General features: G+C 39.8%; 1 protein-coding gene across 1 annotated transcript in view; it reads left to right on the top strand.

Annotated features, from left to right (window-relative positions):
* Nucleotides 1–6,901, top strand: part of LOC139744609 (G-protein-signaling modulator 2-like) — a 77,376-nt gene extending 70,475 nt beyond the window's left edge. The window contains exons 13-15 of the mRNA XM_071655042.1: nucleotides 647–785; nucleotides 2,632–2,834; nucleotides 3,878–6,901. Of these exons, the coding sequence (XP_071511143.1) occupies nucleotides 647–785; nucleotides 2,632–2,834; nucleotides 3,878–4,045 (510 nt within the window). The 3' untranslated portion in view covers nucleotides 4,046–6,901. The remainder of the gene's footprint in view (nucleotides 1–646; nucleotides 786–2,631; nucleotides 2,835–3,877) is intronic.
* The last annotated feature ends 8,582 nt before the right edge of the window (nucleotides 6,902–15,483 follow it).

Consider the following 15,483-nt stretch of genomic DNA (forward strand, 5'->3'; position numbering starts at 1 on the left):
GACTTATTCATGGGAGTCATCGTTACGCCAGTAATTCAAGCGTGAGCATCGTTCAGAGTAGCATGAAGTGCTGGTCTGAGGCAAAATTCAAGAATGAGATACACTCCAGTATCAGTCTAAACAAGGTTGTGATAGGCAAGTTTGTGAAATGAAAGGGAAAAGGTCAGAGGTCTGGGTCAAAGGTTATTTTACTGTGTCAACAATGTCACTTTCCCACCAAAATTGAAGTGCCCAGCATTGATATGATTTACTTTTTCAAAAATCATTAGAAATGAATGAAAAGATATTTCCGTGTACAGATATCCATATGGGCATGTATTCTTCTGTGCAAGGGTCCAAGGTCAACCTTCATGGTCGAATATCAGATTTGTTAACCTTCATGTAAATACCGGTATGATTAAGGACCAATTTTTGGTGATGTATGATAATTGGGTAGGAAGACATACAATTGTAGGCATCCCAGTCAACTGTGCTTGACTATTGAATTGTGGTGATGTTATATACAATTTTCTGTACTTGTGTTTAATAAGAAGCATTGACCACATCCTTATTTATTATTTTTTTTAATTAACAAAACGTCCTTTGGATCTAGCAAAGTGTGGAAACATCTATCAGGAGTTGAGTTGATTTCCCCCTTCTCCCGCAGGGTGGAGAACCCACGCAGATGCTGGATGACACAGACAACTTCTTCGAGGCCATCAGCCGTTTCCAGAGCAACCGCATGGACGAGCAGAGATGCTCGTTTGGGAGACTGCAGAAGAAACTTCAGGATGAGGAGGAGAATGGTGAGAGATGTTTTGACTAGACAAGAGTTGTCTTCTCTGAAATTTGATTTCATTTTTATAGTAGATGATGTCAAGAAATCACAATGTGTCAAGCAGTCTAGTTTGTCTGCTGTGAACAGGTGTAGCATAAATCTGTGTGTTGGTTGATTAGTCTTCATGCAAATTTGGTGCGTCATGCAGTAAGTGTAGGTTGGACTTTTATGAGGAAATAGTACCACAAGACATCTCATTGTCTTATGGAATGAAGCCTAGGGGAGCATGCATGAATATGGCAGATATAGTCTATGTGTTTATCAGGGCAATCAGAAGCACACTTATCAACTAGAGAAGCACTCTTGAGAGCGCAGATCTCCGCCAAGCATGCCAGCTCATTTCCATCACTGATCTTGTTCTTCCGTAGAGATATCAGTGATTTCCACCCATACCTATACTATAGCATGCTGAAAGTATTTATAATAGTGTGCTGAAAGTCTCCTGATATCCCAATACTAGTATACAGTTTGTAGAAGCCTTTGTTACGTCATAAACCCTCAGCTGCACAGTGCGCCTCGCCCTAGCAGAAACTAGAGCACGCACTTCAGTGCGCGCATGCAAACCTCAAATACGCGCAGCCTGAACTCCCAAGTTCATTGACCCTACCTGCCAAAATATAAAAAATCCTTCATAAATTCCCCACAAATTCTCGGATAACTACCAAAAGTTAATCGTTTGTTACTTGTATCATTCTAAACCTTTCCTGCAAGTTTCATCTAAATCCGTTCACTACTTTTTGAGTTATTTTGCGCACAGACAAACGAACGAACGAACGAACGGACAAACCAACGGTAATGAAAACATAACCTCCTTCCGTATGGCGAAGGTAATAATTTAACCCTTTCTGTGCCAGGGACTTTGGACAGTGTGTGCAAGGCTTTGCCAATCAGCATTCAAAGCACAGAAAGGGTTACTTTGGAGTTGTTCATGCTTTGAAGTCACCTCAGCCATTCTCTGTCAGGATTTCCCCCAAGTCTCTTTGCTCTTTGCAAAAATCAGCTTTCATGCACAGTATCAGGAGGTGATCCAGAGTTAGTAACCATTTACCTCTGAAGAGTTTTTTGAGTAGTCTTTAACTTCATGATTGTGGATGTATGGAGATATGACTTGCAGAGTAAGGTCATGCAGGGATGATCAGAATCAGGCAGAGAGGAGCACTCGTGTTGGCATAGGTGCACCCTGAACATGCACTCACAAGCACTCATGCTTGAGCAAGGATGGCAGTATGCTATTCTGAGTTCCAAATGGTTAACCTACTTTCTTCCTAACAAACCACCGCCCACCAATGTATCAGTATGTCAAAAATTGTCAAGTAAAAAAAAAAAGATGTGAAGTAATTTGTTACTGTAATGACTATTGGTCTCATAATCAGTCTCAAAGTATGAGAGTGTGAAGCTCTGAAAGAGTAGATGTACTGAGTGGGAGATTATTCCAACTAGCACTTGAATTTAGACTAGTCAACAGGCACTATCAATAGGCATCAATCGCACAGATTGGATATTTTTTTTTTGTGGATGGTTCTTGGTACTGAAACAAGATGAGATGCAATGTATGCGAGCATATGGTACATAGCGTGCATCCCTTGTTCTTCGTGATTGCACCGCTCCTTAACAGCTGCAATGAGCAGACATTCACATGAAAAGGGCATGTATGGATTTCATTCTCAAATGAACTCTGTAAGGGATGGGGCATGAAATTAATTTCTTTAAACTATGGAGGAACTTGGCAAGCGATGAGAAGCATATTTGGGGTACCTCTCAAGTGCTCTTTCATCTCACAAGAGTTAATTTTCGGGGTATTTATGCACTTCTAGGCCTACCAGAGAAGGAGGAGCTGTTGGATGAGATCGCCAAACTCCAGGGCAACCGGCTCAACGAACAGAGGGCGTCGTCCAATCAGCGGTTACCGGGGCTACCGGGCCTGAGGGCCAACGACAACGTCCTGGGAAAGCTGCTGGCAAAAGGAGAGCTCACCGGGCCGGACGATGAATTCTTTGAGATGCTCATGAGGTGTCAGGTAAAAGCTAGTTTAGGTTTTAGGGAACATTGGAGAACATTTATCTGTTCATTTTAATAGTACCAAAGTGATGATGTCAGTCTTTTGTTATGGCTGTAGTTACAGCGGTAATGTTCACAGATATTCAGTCCAGGTGAAATTGTTTAGAACCAATTTCCATGGCAACAAATGGCTATGACATCACACCTTGGTACTCTGTGATGGGATGTTGCTCAGTGAACCCTGAGTTTGCTAGTCTCATGATTTATGTATTTAATACAGTCCTACGTACTCATTTCTGAGTAGGTCTTCTAATTCAGCACAACTTCATAATAGTATGAAAAGTTTGCATTGCATAGCAATCGGTTCTTAACAGTGTGTCAATGGTTGATATTTACTGAGCTGCCACCAAATAGCTGCATTTTTCCAGTTCCATGAAGAAATGAAAAAAAACCCACAAGTTCTAAAGAGAACTTCAGATTCTGTATTGATATCGATATGCTTTGAGAGCCTGAATCTGTGCCAGTTTTATCTTTTTATTTTGGTTTGGACTTTGAAATTGGGAACATTTGTAATAATTGCTTTTCAACAACAAAAAAAGGAAATGTAAAATGCATATTTAAATTTGTTTGTAAAAAGTATATACTTTACTAGAGATCATGGTATGTCTGTCATTGTTGATTAGATATTGGCAGGTTTGTGCATGTAATATTCTTCAAAGACCCTAACCTTCATTTCAGACCACTCATCTAAAAGTTCAGGTCAAGCTATAACCTGTTATGCAGTGGGGGAAATTCAATGCCATGATATGATTTGAAGATATTATGACCTTTTTACAAGATTTCATGATGGGTAGTATTCATGTCCAAAATATTAGGTTGCAAGAGTAGCTGGCTTAGTTCTACTTCAACTGACCCGCATTTCTTGTCAGGGGTGCTGTCTTTGATGTCCTGCACAGTTTTAGCAGCTCATGTCCTTTCCAGATTTCTGCTCTCGTTTCACACTGTGAGGGTCACAGCTTCTAATGTGCAATGTTTTCCACCGTCTTATTTTGCGTGCTGCAGGGCGCGAGGATCGAAGACCAGCGAAGCACCTTGCCGATGCCAGCCCCCGCCCCCACGGTGCCTGACGAGGACTTCTTCTCCCTCATCCAACGAATCCAGTCCAAGCGCATCGAGGGACAGCGGACCATACCACCGTGGGAAAAGGGTGCAGAAAATTGTAGCAAATAGGAGGGACTGTTCCTCTGGGGAGGGGCGTGTACATGTCTTCGTAGATCACAAACTTAGCTCTTACATACCAACATCAAATTTTAGGCTGTAAGATATCTCTAGCAATCAAAGAGGGGTGTGATACTTGAATCAGGTGAAGTGGACTTCAGTAAAAGAGATTTCCACTATCTGCAACCAAAGGAGGAGTTCAACTGTGTAGGGCTTGACATTAGAGGTGTTTACATGACTGATTGCGTGTTGTTATTGCTGTTGCTTAGACCAATAGACCCAGGCAGTTTAACTGTCATACATGTAGATCGATCAGATACTCAGATGTATAAACAAGACATATAGACCAAACCAACAAGACTGGGTACCATGGCAACGTATATCCCTGTGAAGATTTCCTTTGGGAGGCTGTGGAAATCCTGAAATGCTTGTATCCAATGTTTTTGAGAAATGAATAATTTTTATCATTAAACCACCAACATTTAGGCCAGCAGAACAAATGATGTGCCCAGTTAATATCAAAGTTGATATGAGCACAAATGTCAATGTGATGGTGAAACCATAATTGTAGCTTTCCAGGCTGCCAGATGTCTATTCCTACAGCTGTTTCTATGTCGAGATCCCTCGTGATGTTGCTGAGCCGTCTGTTTTTGAGGGGGTGCTGAGGGAAGGATGGGGGATGGTGAAGCAAGATCAGAAATGACAGTGTGTTTAGAATAGCAGAAAGAGAGAAATGAAACAAGCGACTTGAGAACTATCAATCTCTTTGTAATTCCTTCAGAATATCATACACTCCATCTTGTTCATATTTCAGGCATGGCTTCTTTTTCATTGTGCGTGCATGAAAGCACCAGCCTCCCATAATCACGTCTTGATGGGAATGTTTGCGTGCTTGGTACCCAGTGGATTAATCGCAATGCCATGCATAAAGATAAGACTCGTTCCCAAAGCTGAGATTGTAAATTTTGGATATGTCATGCATCTAGCGAACTTCCATGTTATTCTGTATCATAAGTCTCATTGGATGCTGCGTGCCATTTTCTTAGAAAATTCTTTCTGTATCATTGATCTCCTGTTTTACGTATGATATTGGTGATATGTTGGAATTTTGGGCCAGAGAGGGGTGAACCCATGTGCTTATGTGGATGTAAGAATCAATTGATAGATGTAATGACAGTGGACAAGTGTAACAACGTACTAACTTTTACATAAGTATCCGTACTGCATCACCATCATCATTCTAACACTGACACCAGTATAATGCACCCACCATCCCCAGTGTTGTCAGGCATTTCATTTCTCTAGTGGTTCTAACACCAAGAATGTCATCATGTCCATGTCGGGTATCTTATGTTATGAGTCCGGTCGTGTGGTGACCTCATTTTGACCCCATCTGTTCACACTGTGTAGGGTCGTCCGTTGAGCTCAATACACATAATTGACCAATTGCTTGTAACTTTCCTGGAAGAATGTTCCCAAGGGCGGGATAGAGTTCATCATGGGACATCTTGGATGTTAACTGGAATCGGGTGTGGCTGTACTGGACCTCATATTTTCCTTTGGGTGTGAACTCAAGCACGACAGAGAGAGAGAGAAAGTGAGAGCAGCATGATACATGTAATATTAGTTATGACGTGTATGGTCTGTAAATGTTGTACTTCAATGAATATCCCACCAATGAAAGGCACTGACTGGAACTAGCCCTGTGTGTGCCATACCATGGCCTTTGCTGGAGCTAGAGGTGGTGTAGTCTTCAAGAAGCTGATCACCTCTCGTCTCCTCTCTGCTGCCTCCACCGCCCCTCCGCCTCCTCCCGCATTCCAAAGAAAGCATCACCTCCCTCACCCACAGAATTTGTAGCTATTGTAGCTACACGTTTTGGAGTCTGCTACCAGCCTGATTCATGTTTAGTAGACCCAGCAACGTGGGAATGCCATTGAATGGGAAGGCTGACCCGGTTCGAATATATTCGAGAATCCCTGTAGCATTGTGTGTACAATGTACAGTTTCATCACTGATCTCTTTGGGTGCGTTCGAGCGCTCTCCTAAAGCGAACTGTACCGTACCTTACCCGCGCCAGAGGAGTGCTCGAACGCTCCTAAAGTGTACCGTACCGTACTTTACCGAGCCAAAAGTGGACCACTTCCCAAAGTGCTCCAAAAGCGTACCAAAGCGTACCAAAGGTTCGCTGTAAAGCATGCGCGTATCATGCGCATACGTCACAATGCAAAGACATCATTCTCTTTGTTCGGGACAGCTGTAAGTAGGTCAAGCGCAAGGTCAATGACATTCTTGCTGTACACAAGCGTGACCTTTTCTAAAAATAACTTGTTGGGTACGCTTTCTCAACAGAGCGCTCGAACGCTCCAAAACTAGCACAGTTCGGTACGGTACGTTTTGGTTCAGTTCGCTTTGGTTCGCTTTAGAGCACTTGAACGCACCCTTTGTAAGTACACACACAGCCGAAGAATCTCAACTTGAGTCGACCATTACCGATGAGCGTACACTTTGATTCACATATTTGCGAAGTCCTGTGCTATTTATGGTTTCGATTGTATCCCGGTAGGCAGTAAATGAACCGGGCCAGCCATGACTCTCCATGGTACCGGGTCTTTCAATGTCTGCTCCTGACTCGCAAGAGATGGAATTTTCCCAGCTCAGTGACTGCAAGTCCTCATTGTCATGGCTGAGCTGTGTCTCCATGGCGACCGGAGTGCATCCTCCAAGATGTGCAAGGAAATACACTGCCAAGATAAAGAGAAGAAAGCGAATTATACTCTAAGCCCAGAGCTTTACCCATAATGAATCAATTATGCTTTCAGTTGTTTTGAATAACAGATGCTATTCTTTTGTTTTCTTATATCATAGCTGTGGCTTTGGAGGCAGAGTGTGAAAGTATTTTAAGTATATATGAAAATATTTCTTTAATAGTTAGGTGAAGAGTTTTTTTTTAATGAACTGTTTTGTGTGTCCAGAGCAAGTGTTCATACATGTAGCTGGACATCTAATGAATAAGAGGTTGAATGTTGTTATAGTTCAGTATGGGCATAGGTGTGAGGAAAGACCAAAGTGATTAGATAGTCCAAACGAGAACACACAGGAATGATATTCATGGCGAAGTGCCTCAGTAAATATTTTTGTTCGTTTGTTATTGTTGTTTTTTATTTTCAGTATTGATTTGTTATTATGTTGAAAGTACTGTGCAGCTTTCACCTAGGGACCAAATTCGTTTGTGTATGAAGCATGCCAGCCCTCCACTCCAGTCCATTTTTTTTTATTTTTGACTTCTTTTTACAGCCAGCTGATATTGCTGCTTTTTAACTTTCCCTAAGTCAGTCTGTAACTGAGGGATGTCTTAATGTGTCCTGAATGGTTTTGCAGAGGAAATTTTTACAGGGATTTTTTTTCCTTTTTTAAAGCATTGTTGTCTGCGATTGAAGTTTTGTGATGTGATTTAAAGTGGCACTGCCTACCTGTGAATAAGATATGAGTACAGGCAACTTCTCTGTTATAATGAAATTCTCCAGACAAGCAGTTTCCTTTTGTTATGTCAATTTTTTTTATATATCCAAACAAATAAAGTGTATAAATATTTCTAGATGATAATTTTGGGCCCTGAATTTTACTTCATTGTATCCGAAATGTCGTTATAATCGTCACAATGTTCATTATATAATGGGATTGCGCTGTACACTATCGCGATATAATGTCGTAGATACTGTAGAAGAAGGTTAACAAAGCATTCCCCTCCTCCCCCATAAACATATAGATATTAAATTGACACTCCCTTCTAAAATCTATGCTGTGAATTTATGTGGGAATTTTCCTAACCAGCTTTGCATCAGTGAGAAAAAAATCATTAGCTTTGGATATGGCTAGTCATACAAAGAGTTTTTCTGATTGTTAATGATTTTTGAGTGTTTTGTTTTGTTTTGTTTTGTTTTGTTTTATTTGATTGGTCTCCTATATATTGCCCTTTCCCTGGACGTTCCCATATCTGATATTGTCATGCTTGGTGGGTTTCTGTTGTTTATGATATACTCACTCACAACGCATTCTGTTGAACTTTGATACCAAAAGTGGATCAATTTCACTCTAAAGCCAGTCTTGTCAACAGCAGTTTGAATGAATTTTTAAGACAAAATATGTGACATGATTCAGCAAAATTTGCAGCAGAAGATGAACTTTTAGTAAATATATATATATACAGAGAGAGAAAGAGAGATAGATATTAGGCAGTTGCAAAAGTTTGGGTAAATAGGTCCAGGGGATGTGAATGGTAGCAGAATGAAATCACCTGTTTTTTAAATCTTTTGATGTGATTCCTCTGTGATTTTTAATTGCCATTAGGGATCTTCAACAATGTGATTGTTTTGACAATGTGTAAAGGAAATTCCTTGTTCTAACTTATATTTTTGTAAATTATATGTTATATTTCATAATTTGGTTTTTATAGATATTCATAGAGTTTTATATCTCGTTGATGGTAAAAAAAAAAAATGTTGCAGCTCAGTAACATTTTAACTTCCTCTTGGTATCATAAATGTAGGAAATGTGAGAAGGAGTTCCTGCTAGAAATTTGAAAGTGACTTTAACATGAATCTAGAGGTGAATGTGTATGTTTTCCTCGGATATCACCTGTACCTTGTATCTGTGTTCCAGACTTGTAAATAGCTGTCTGTACATGATGTGTTCTCGCTGTACCTGCTATGTAGAAGTGTGAAGCTGTTTGAATTTGTATATCTGTGGCAAGGTAATATATATAGTTGCATATGAAATGTTATGGATGGTGGTAAGCAAAGATAGAAAATGTATATACTATGGTATGGCAAGCTGCAGAATTTGTCAGGCAGAATTTCCAGAATATGCCAGTGGTGTTGGCGTCTCCCCATGCACACGTACTAGAATCATAATGCTGCCCTTTTTCTATATCACCTTTGACCTTTGGTCTTTTTATGTAATCTTAACTAATCAAGGGGTTTGAAATCGTCAGAACATTACAAGAGTGTATCCGTGACTCGAAAGTCACTGTGCGTATTAACCCATAGAGGACAGGCTGATTTTGTTATAACATACATTTCCCATAGAAACCTGCCTGAGTATACTCGGGACTAGTCTTCAATGGGGTAAGGAACATTCTACAGATACTGTACCTGTGATTTCTTGGTACATGATAGCAAGTTTGTCTGTTTAAGCACTGTATGTCATGTACTTGAGTGAGTTACTGATAGGGTTGCAATTTCCCCAGCATATAAAAATAAAGGAGAGAAAAATAGAAAACATTTGTGAAGAGATAACCAAGAAGAATAAGCACTGTAATCGCCATATTTACAAGCATCGCGATGGCTAGGCTCTTCAAGTTAAAAGTTTCCCCCTTTTCAGCAGTTTTCATGTCCCTACCTTTCAACTTTGGGGCAGAGAGCATAAAGCCAGTGAAAAAGCAAAAAATGGAAAAACAAAGCTCGTAGTGTTTTCTGTTTAGCATTTCTGGTACACATTGGAGTTATAGCTCTTGTCTGCACAGGAGAGGTTTTAACCAATGAGTAGGCAAAAGGTCATGTTATGCAGCAAACCTTGGTGTAAGGATGCTGCCACAATTCTTATCAGCTCCAAATTCTCTCCACTCTCTCTCTATCTCCTTCTCTTGTTCTAAGCTCACTCAATCTCACCCTTCTATTTTCTGAATGCCTAACAGCCTCAGAGCAGTTTTCACTACTCATGACATCTGAAACAAAGTTATGATTCAATGAAATTAAAAAAGAATAAAAGAATACAGTTCCTGGCCATCCAACACAAAATTATTTCAAGCAAGTGTTTCTTGATTGACTCTCGAGTGGATTTCCAGCTTGGCTTTCTCCAGGGAAAAACAAGAAATGGTGCTTTAATAAAATAAAAAAATAACACAAAGACAAAGAACAAGTAGGTTAGCATGTGATATAGCATAACGTTTTGGCTTCAGGTCTGTGTACAGTGTATTGTTAGTGCTTCAGCAATAGCTCAGCATTAGCAGCCAGCATCCGATGCAGTAACCTGATAGTGTGTTATGCCACCGTCCATGACTAGTCTTAACTAGCCAGTTTTGTAATGTGGGCCAAACCAAAGCTCTGAATCTCTTCTTTTTATTTTTTTTAAATTTTTTAAAATTAATTTATTTATTTTATTTTATTTTATTTTATTTATTTATTTATCTATTTATTTATTTATTTATCTATTTTTTTTTTTTTTGGGGGGGGGGTATTTTCACTTCTGAGGAAACTGATGTAGTGCTCACTGTGGCTTGAGAGGTAATTATTAGCTAAATGTGCATTGTGGGTAAAAGTATATGTCTTAGATCATGAAAAAATACAATGTGTACGAACTGATACACCGTGCCACTGACTGGAGTGTACAATACAAATGTAAGCCTTGATGGATTTGAATTTGTTCTAGACCTCTCACTGACAGAAAATTTGTGGTTTGGACAGGTCCTCATTTTCTTTTTTGATACCATAGAGTCAAAGAGTTTTTGTGTTTTGTTTTTGTTTTTATTTCATTTGTCCTCTTTTATTCTGGTGGTAATTTTCTCCGGTCCCTGTAAGATGTGTGGAGTGGTTGTTAGTTACCTGAAATTTTCAAGAGTCTGTATCAGTCAGCTTATATGTAGACCCTATGTGTTTCTTACTGTGAGATTCAGCTGTGGTTGTAGAATGAGGTAATGGGTGAGAGCATGCAAGTATGTTGTGTTTGTTCTCATATTTGTGTATGTATGTATGTATGTATGTATGTATGTATGTATGTATGTATGTATGTATGTATGTATGTGTGTGTGTGTCTGTCTGTCTGTCTGTCTGTCTGTCCATCCGTGTGCTCAGCTTTTTTTTCTGACACCACAAGGTGGTGCCCTTATTCTGCCCGATGCTCTATTAAAGTAACCGCAGTACATACATGTGTACATTCACATCAGCCTGTTCTGTGTGTGTCAGTGTGTGTGTGCTTGACAGGAGTACAGAGAGTTAATGGGGAGGGGGGTTATTTTCTTATTTTGTATGCTACAGATATTGCTTTGATGTATGCAATACAGGTCACTCCCGTTATAACATACAATGTACTCCTTGGGACAGGCACTTTTGTTTTGTTACACAGAAATTTTGTTATTGCCAAACTATACAGAATATAGAGATATAAGCCTTTGTATATAGACAATAATTGGGGGATCTGAATTGCAATCATATAGTTGTAACAAGAGTTTCATTATAACCCTGTTTGTTATAAAGGGAGTGCACTGTATTGCAGTTGCACACTGATAGGTAGTGAAGCTCTAACAAGTACAAATTGTATCAGAAATTGAACAGATACATTGTATAATAGTCCCTGTCCTTGTTCTGGTTTCCTGTGACCTTTGACATCCGCTTTTTCTCACATAGTACCCCTGTAAATTGACACGAATCCAATCATATGGTGCAAATTTTAGTCTACCCTGAATACATCCGCTTGCAATCAATTCTGTTAGTCTGTATGGTTGATAAGACTGCATTCTTATTTGGGCCAATAATTACTGGTAATTTAAATCCCTGAGCAAGAAATGTGCAGATTGCGAATATCTAAAATGATTTCTTGAAGCTACAAATTAGCTACAATGTTGATGTGAATTTCGACCAATGGAGGGAATTGGATGAAATGGTAGAAGGGTACACTGTGCAAGTGTAAACAAGGTTGTGACACAGGCTTCCAATGTCATATTTGATCTGTATGTATGTCTATATTTGTGTGAGCAAGTGTTTGTATGTGTATGTGTGTGTGTGTGTGTGTGTGTGTTTGTTTGTTTTAAAGACATAGTATTTCGTCTGGGGGTGTGTTGCTTCCACGATAATGTGATTGGTGTGATGTGACAGTAGAGCCCCGCCTGGGTCATACAGTGTAAGCTGGAATCCATCTCAAGAAGTAATACATGTTGTGATAATTACTTGACTGTGTAATGAGTGTATACATGCTAGAATATTGTTAGTCCAAAGTTTAGAAATGTGGATATCTTAGCAGAATCTAGCGATAATGTGTGTCTGAGGGTGTGTCTCCTCACGCAACTTATGGAATATGTAGTCCCACCCATTGCCTCAGTGATCACCAGAGATCTTACAAGTAGGCAAGCTCTGAATTACACTGCATTCTCGCAGCGAATGAAATTACTACAATCTCCTAGAATTTTTACAAATATAGCAACACTGACAGACTGCACAAACTGCACTGAAAGTTGCTGTGGACGTACATGTACAAGGTTGTTGAAACTGAAGATATGTTGCAACACGACTATGTTAGATACTATGATATGTTTGTGGCAGGCCCTGTGCTGTTTCTAACAATCTCGCGTGCGGCCAAGCTGTGTGCAGACATACATATGTACACTTGACAGGTACTTTTGCGCTGCATTTTCTGCTGTGATTCACAGGTAGGAGACACTTTTGTGTAAAGGTGTATTTATATTTCACCGTCATCCAGTATTGTGCTGAAAGTGCAGAATCGGACTTGACAGTGTGTGTCAGTTTCTTGTACCGTGGGCAGGCAGTGTGACTGATATGTTTGCCGCACCAGCGTGAACCAGGCACTCTAACGTAGGAATTTCTGTCACGTGATCAAATGTCAATACGCTAACATCGACCACCGTAGGACATACTTTGCACCGTGTTAACACTGTACTGATGACTGATGACTTGACCGAGATGTTGTGTATTAACATAAACCTGCACTTGTTATCAGGGAAACCGGAATTCTGGTATCTCATGGATGTGGTGTAGACTTCTCAACAATAATAAAACCATTTGAAATGAATTGATTTTCAGAAAAAAAAAAAGAAGAAGAGTAGTCCATGTTGCTTCATTTCTTGTATGTGTCATCAACCATTTCATTTCATAATCAGAGTACAACAATGTATGTGTGCATACAGTCAAACAAGAAACGTTCGCCGCATGAAACTTTCACAAATTGGAGCCCACAGCATTTTTCACGGCCTGAAACATCTGCAAATTGCCACTGGTATCCAATGTATTGTGCAGACAAAACCCTTTGCTCCCATATTCCTTTCCAGAATCTTGTCTCCTCGCAAAGTTTGTGGAAGTTTCATGCGTGTGAAAATCTCAGGTTTTTACAGTAAATGGAGACTGGAAAGCAGATGGGAGATTTGAGCACAATGATAACTCACGCAATCAACCTGACATTGTTTAATGGACAACTCATTGTGTATTTGTGTTTGTGCCACCCTTTGTGACAGACGTACACCATTGTTTCCAACTTTATGGTTTCAACTGTTCAGCTGTTTGTTTCTGTTCTCACTCCATTTGTCGTCACGTTTACAAATTGTGCGTCCTGCTTTAGTAAGTGTACCATGTTGACTGACATTCGTGTACGAGTGTGCTTCATTACGTCATGTGGTATGCGCATGTGAATGTGTATGTTGTTTGGTGATAACTCGTGGAGGTTTTGTTGTTTTACACGTTAGTTTTATATTTTCTTGTTTACTGTGGTTGATTTCTTTGATGCCAAAATAAACAGAGGGTATTGTATGTTGGTTGATCAATCATTTTACATCTGTACATATGACTGATAATTACTCTGCATGTCTTGATACACCAACGTAGTCCAGTAGAACTGACTCGGTGTGTGTTTCTCTGTACATCTTGTCCCCACCTGTCTATCTGTCCATCTTTCCGTCTCCAGGGGCGTCGTCTTACATGTGTTTCCTTCAGTTTGAGACGTCCCAGATGCGAACCTCTGCTTGCTGTTTCTTGCGCAGGCCCATCCTCGAGTCCGACCTTTGACCTCTTCCATTTTGCGTATTTCGTACATGCACAGGCTGTGCCTGTGTTTGTTTATGTGTGTATATACATGTCTGTGAGTGTTCTTGTAAGAGGCTTCAATTAGGGATACATTGTAGCGTTTCACTCCACGCAACTGGGGATACATTTCACTCCACACAACTGGGGATACATTTCACACCAAGTGTATGCCCATATGTTCAGTGTACTTTAAAACAAATGAAAAAAGTGCCCTTTTATGGCCCTTGTGGTACAGTACCTCAGGGGTAGATGTATATACTTCACCTGCCCATTCTGTATACTAGTATATAGTACCTGCAATGTAGGCAAATAGTACCTAACACTATTCAAATGGGGAAATTCTAAAATGTTCATACAAATGTACTTAATCGTGGTGTTTGCACCTGTGCAACACATGAAGCTAACACTATTCAAATGGGGAAATTCTAAAATGTTCATACAAATGTACTTAATCGTGGTGTTTGCACCTGTGCAACACATGAAGCAATTTTTTTTTTTCACTTACTGGTACAGCTGTAGGCCTACGTAAGTGAATTTGAATATTATTTTTGATAGTTTTCTATAGCAGTTGGTCAATTGATTCAAAATACAGAAACATAATTATTTTCAGAAACATATTTAATGCAATATGCCTTGTTACCTTGAGCAAACTATCATATCCCCATTTGAAGCCTTTTTCGAGAATTGGTGTTTGTTGGTGTGTGCATGTTTAGTTGACACTGGTTTTTATCTCGCTAGTATTTTTTTTTTTAATGCTTTGTTTACCTAGACAGGCCAAAGACAATTCCCCCCCCCCCCCAGGTTGTATATCTTAATTTGCCTTATTTCTTGTTATCAAAAGACAGTGACAACCTGCATCTTAATGAAAATTGGTACATGTACGTGTATATATGTTGTGTGTCTGTGTGTACATGTATGACTGCAAGGATGAATTGATGAACTTAGGGGTCAAGGGGAGGTAGGAGGTCATGCCTGTGGAGGTCAAAGGTTAAAGTTCAACATTGTAGGACTACTGTATGATTAGAGAGGGGTTTGGTGCCGCTCCAAGTTGGTGCAATGACAGGTTGTGGTAGAACAAGTCACTCTAAATATGGGACACTGTATACACGATGTAATTAGTGAGTCAGAACTTTCGCGAATCAGGACTTCCCGATGATTTCGCGAGAGCTAAATTTGCGATCGTGGAGTACAATACTGAATGGAGAAATGTATACATGCATGTCACATTCATATCCGGATCAGAGTCAATATTTTTATGTGTTTTTGAATTTGCGAATAGTAAATGACTCGCAAAAATAAAAATATTCAGCATATACAGTAGATTGGATTGGAAGTCCTCGGTTCAAGTTAATGTCATGAATCAAGAATCTTCAAGTGGTACTCCAGTTCATAGTTCCACTTTGGGCATGAGAAAAAAAAAAAGGTCATTTATACAAACAGGCATGATGGTTTTTATTATAAATGACATTGAGATAAGCATCTGTGATGCAATGATTATTCATGTTATCCTTGCCAATGCTGCTTGCCAGCACATCCACCTAACAGCAGGCGTGATATTTTGGCCAGATTGACTGAAACAATTTGATAAAGCAGGCAAACCAAAACAAAGAAATGGATGCTTCCCCAACTTGACAGAGCATTCTG

Source organism: Diadema antillarum, unplaced genomic scaffold, assembly GCF_040938485.1.
Source record: "Diadema antillarum isolate AM-2024a unplaced genomic scaffold, OU_Dant_1.0 scf00000035, whole genome shotgun sequence".
Classification (NCBI taxonomy): Eukaryota; Metazoa; Echinodermata; class Echinoidea; order Diadematoida; family Diadematidae; genus Diadema; species Diadema antillarum.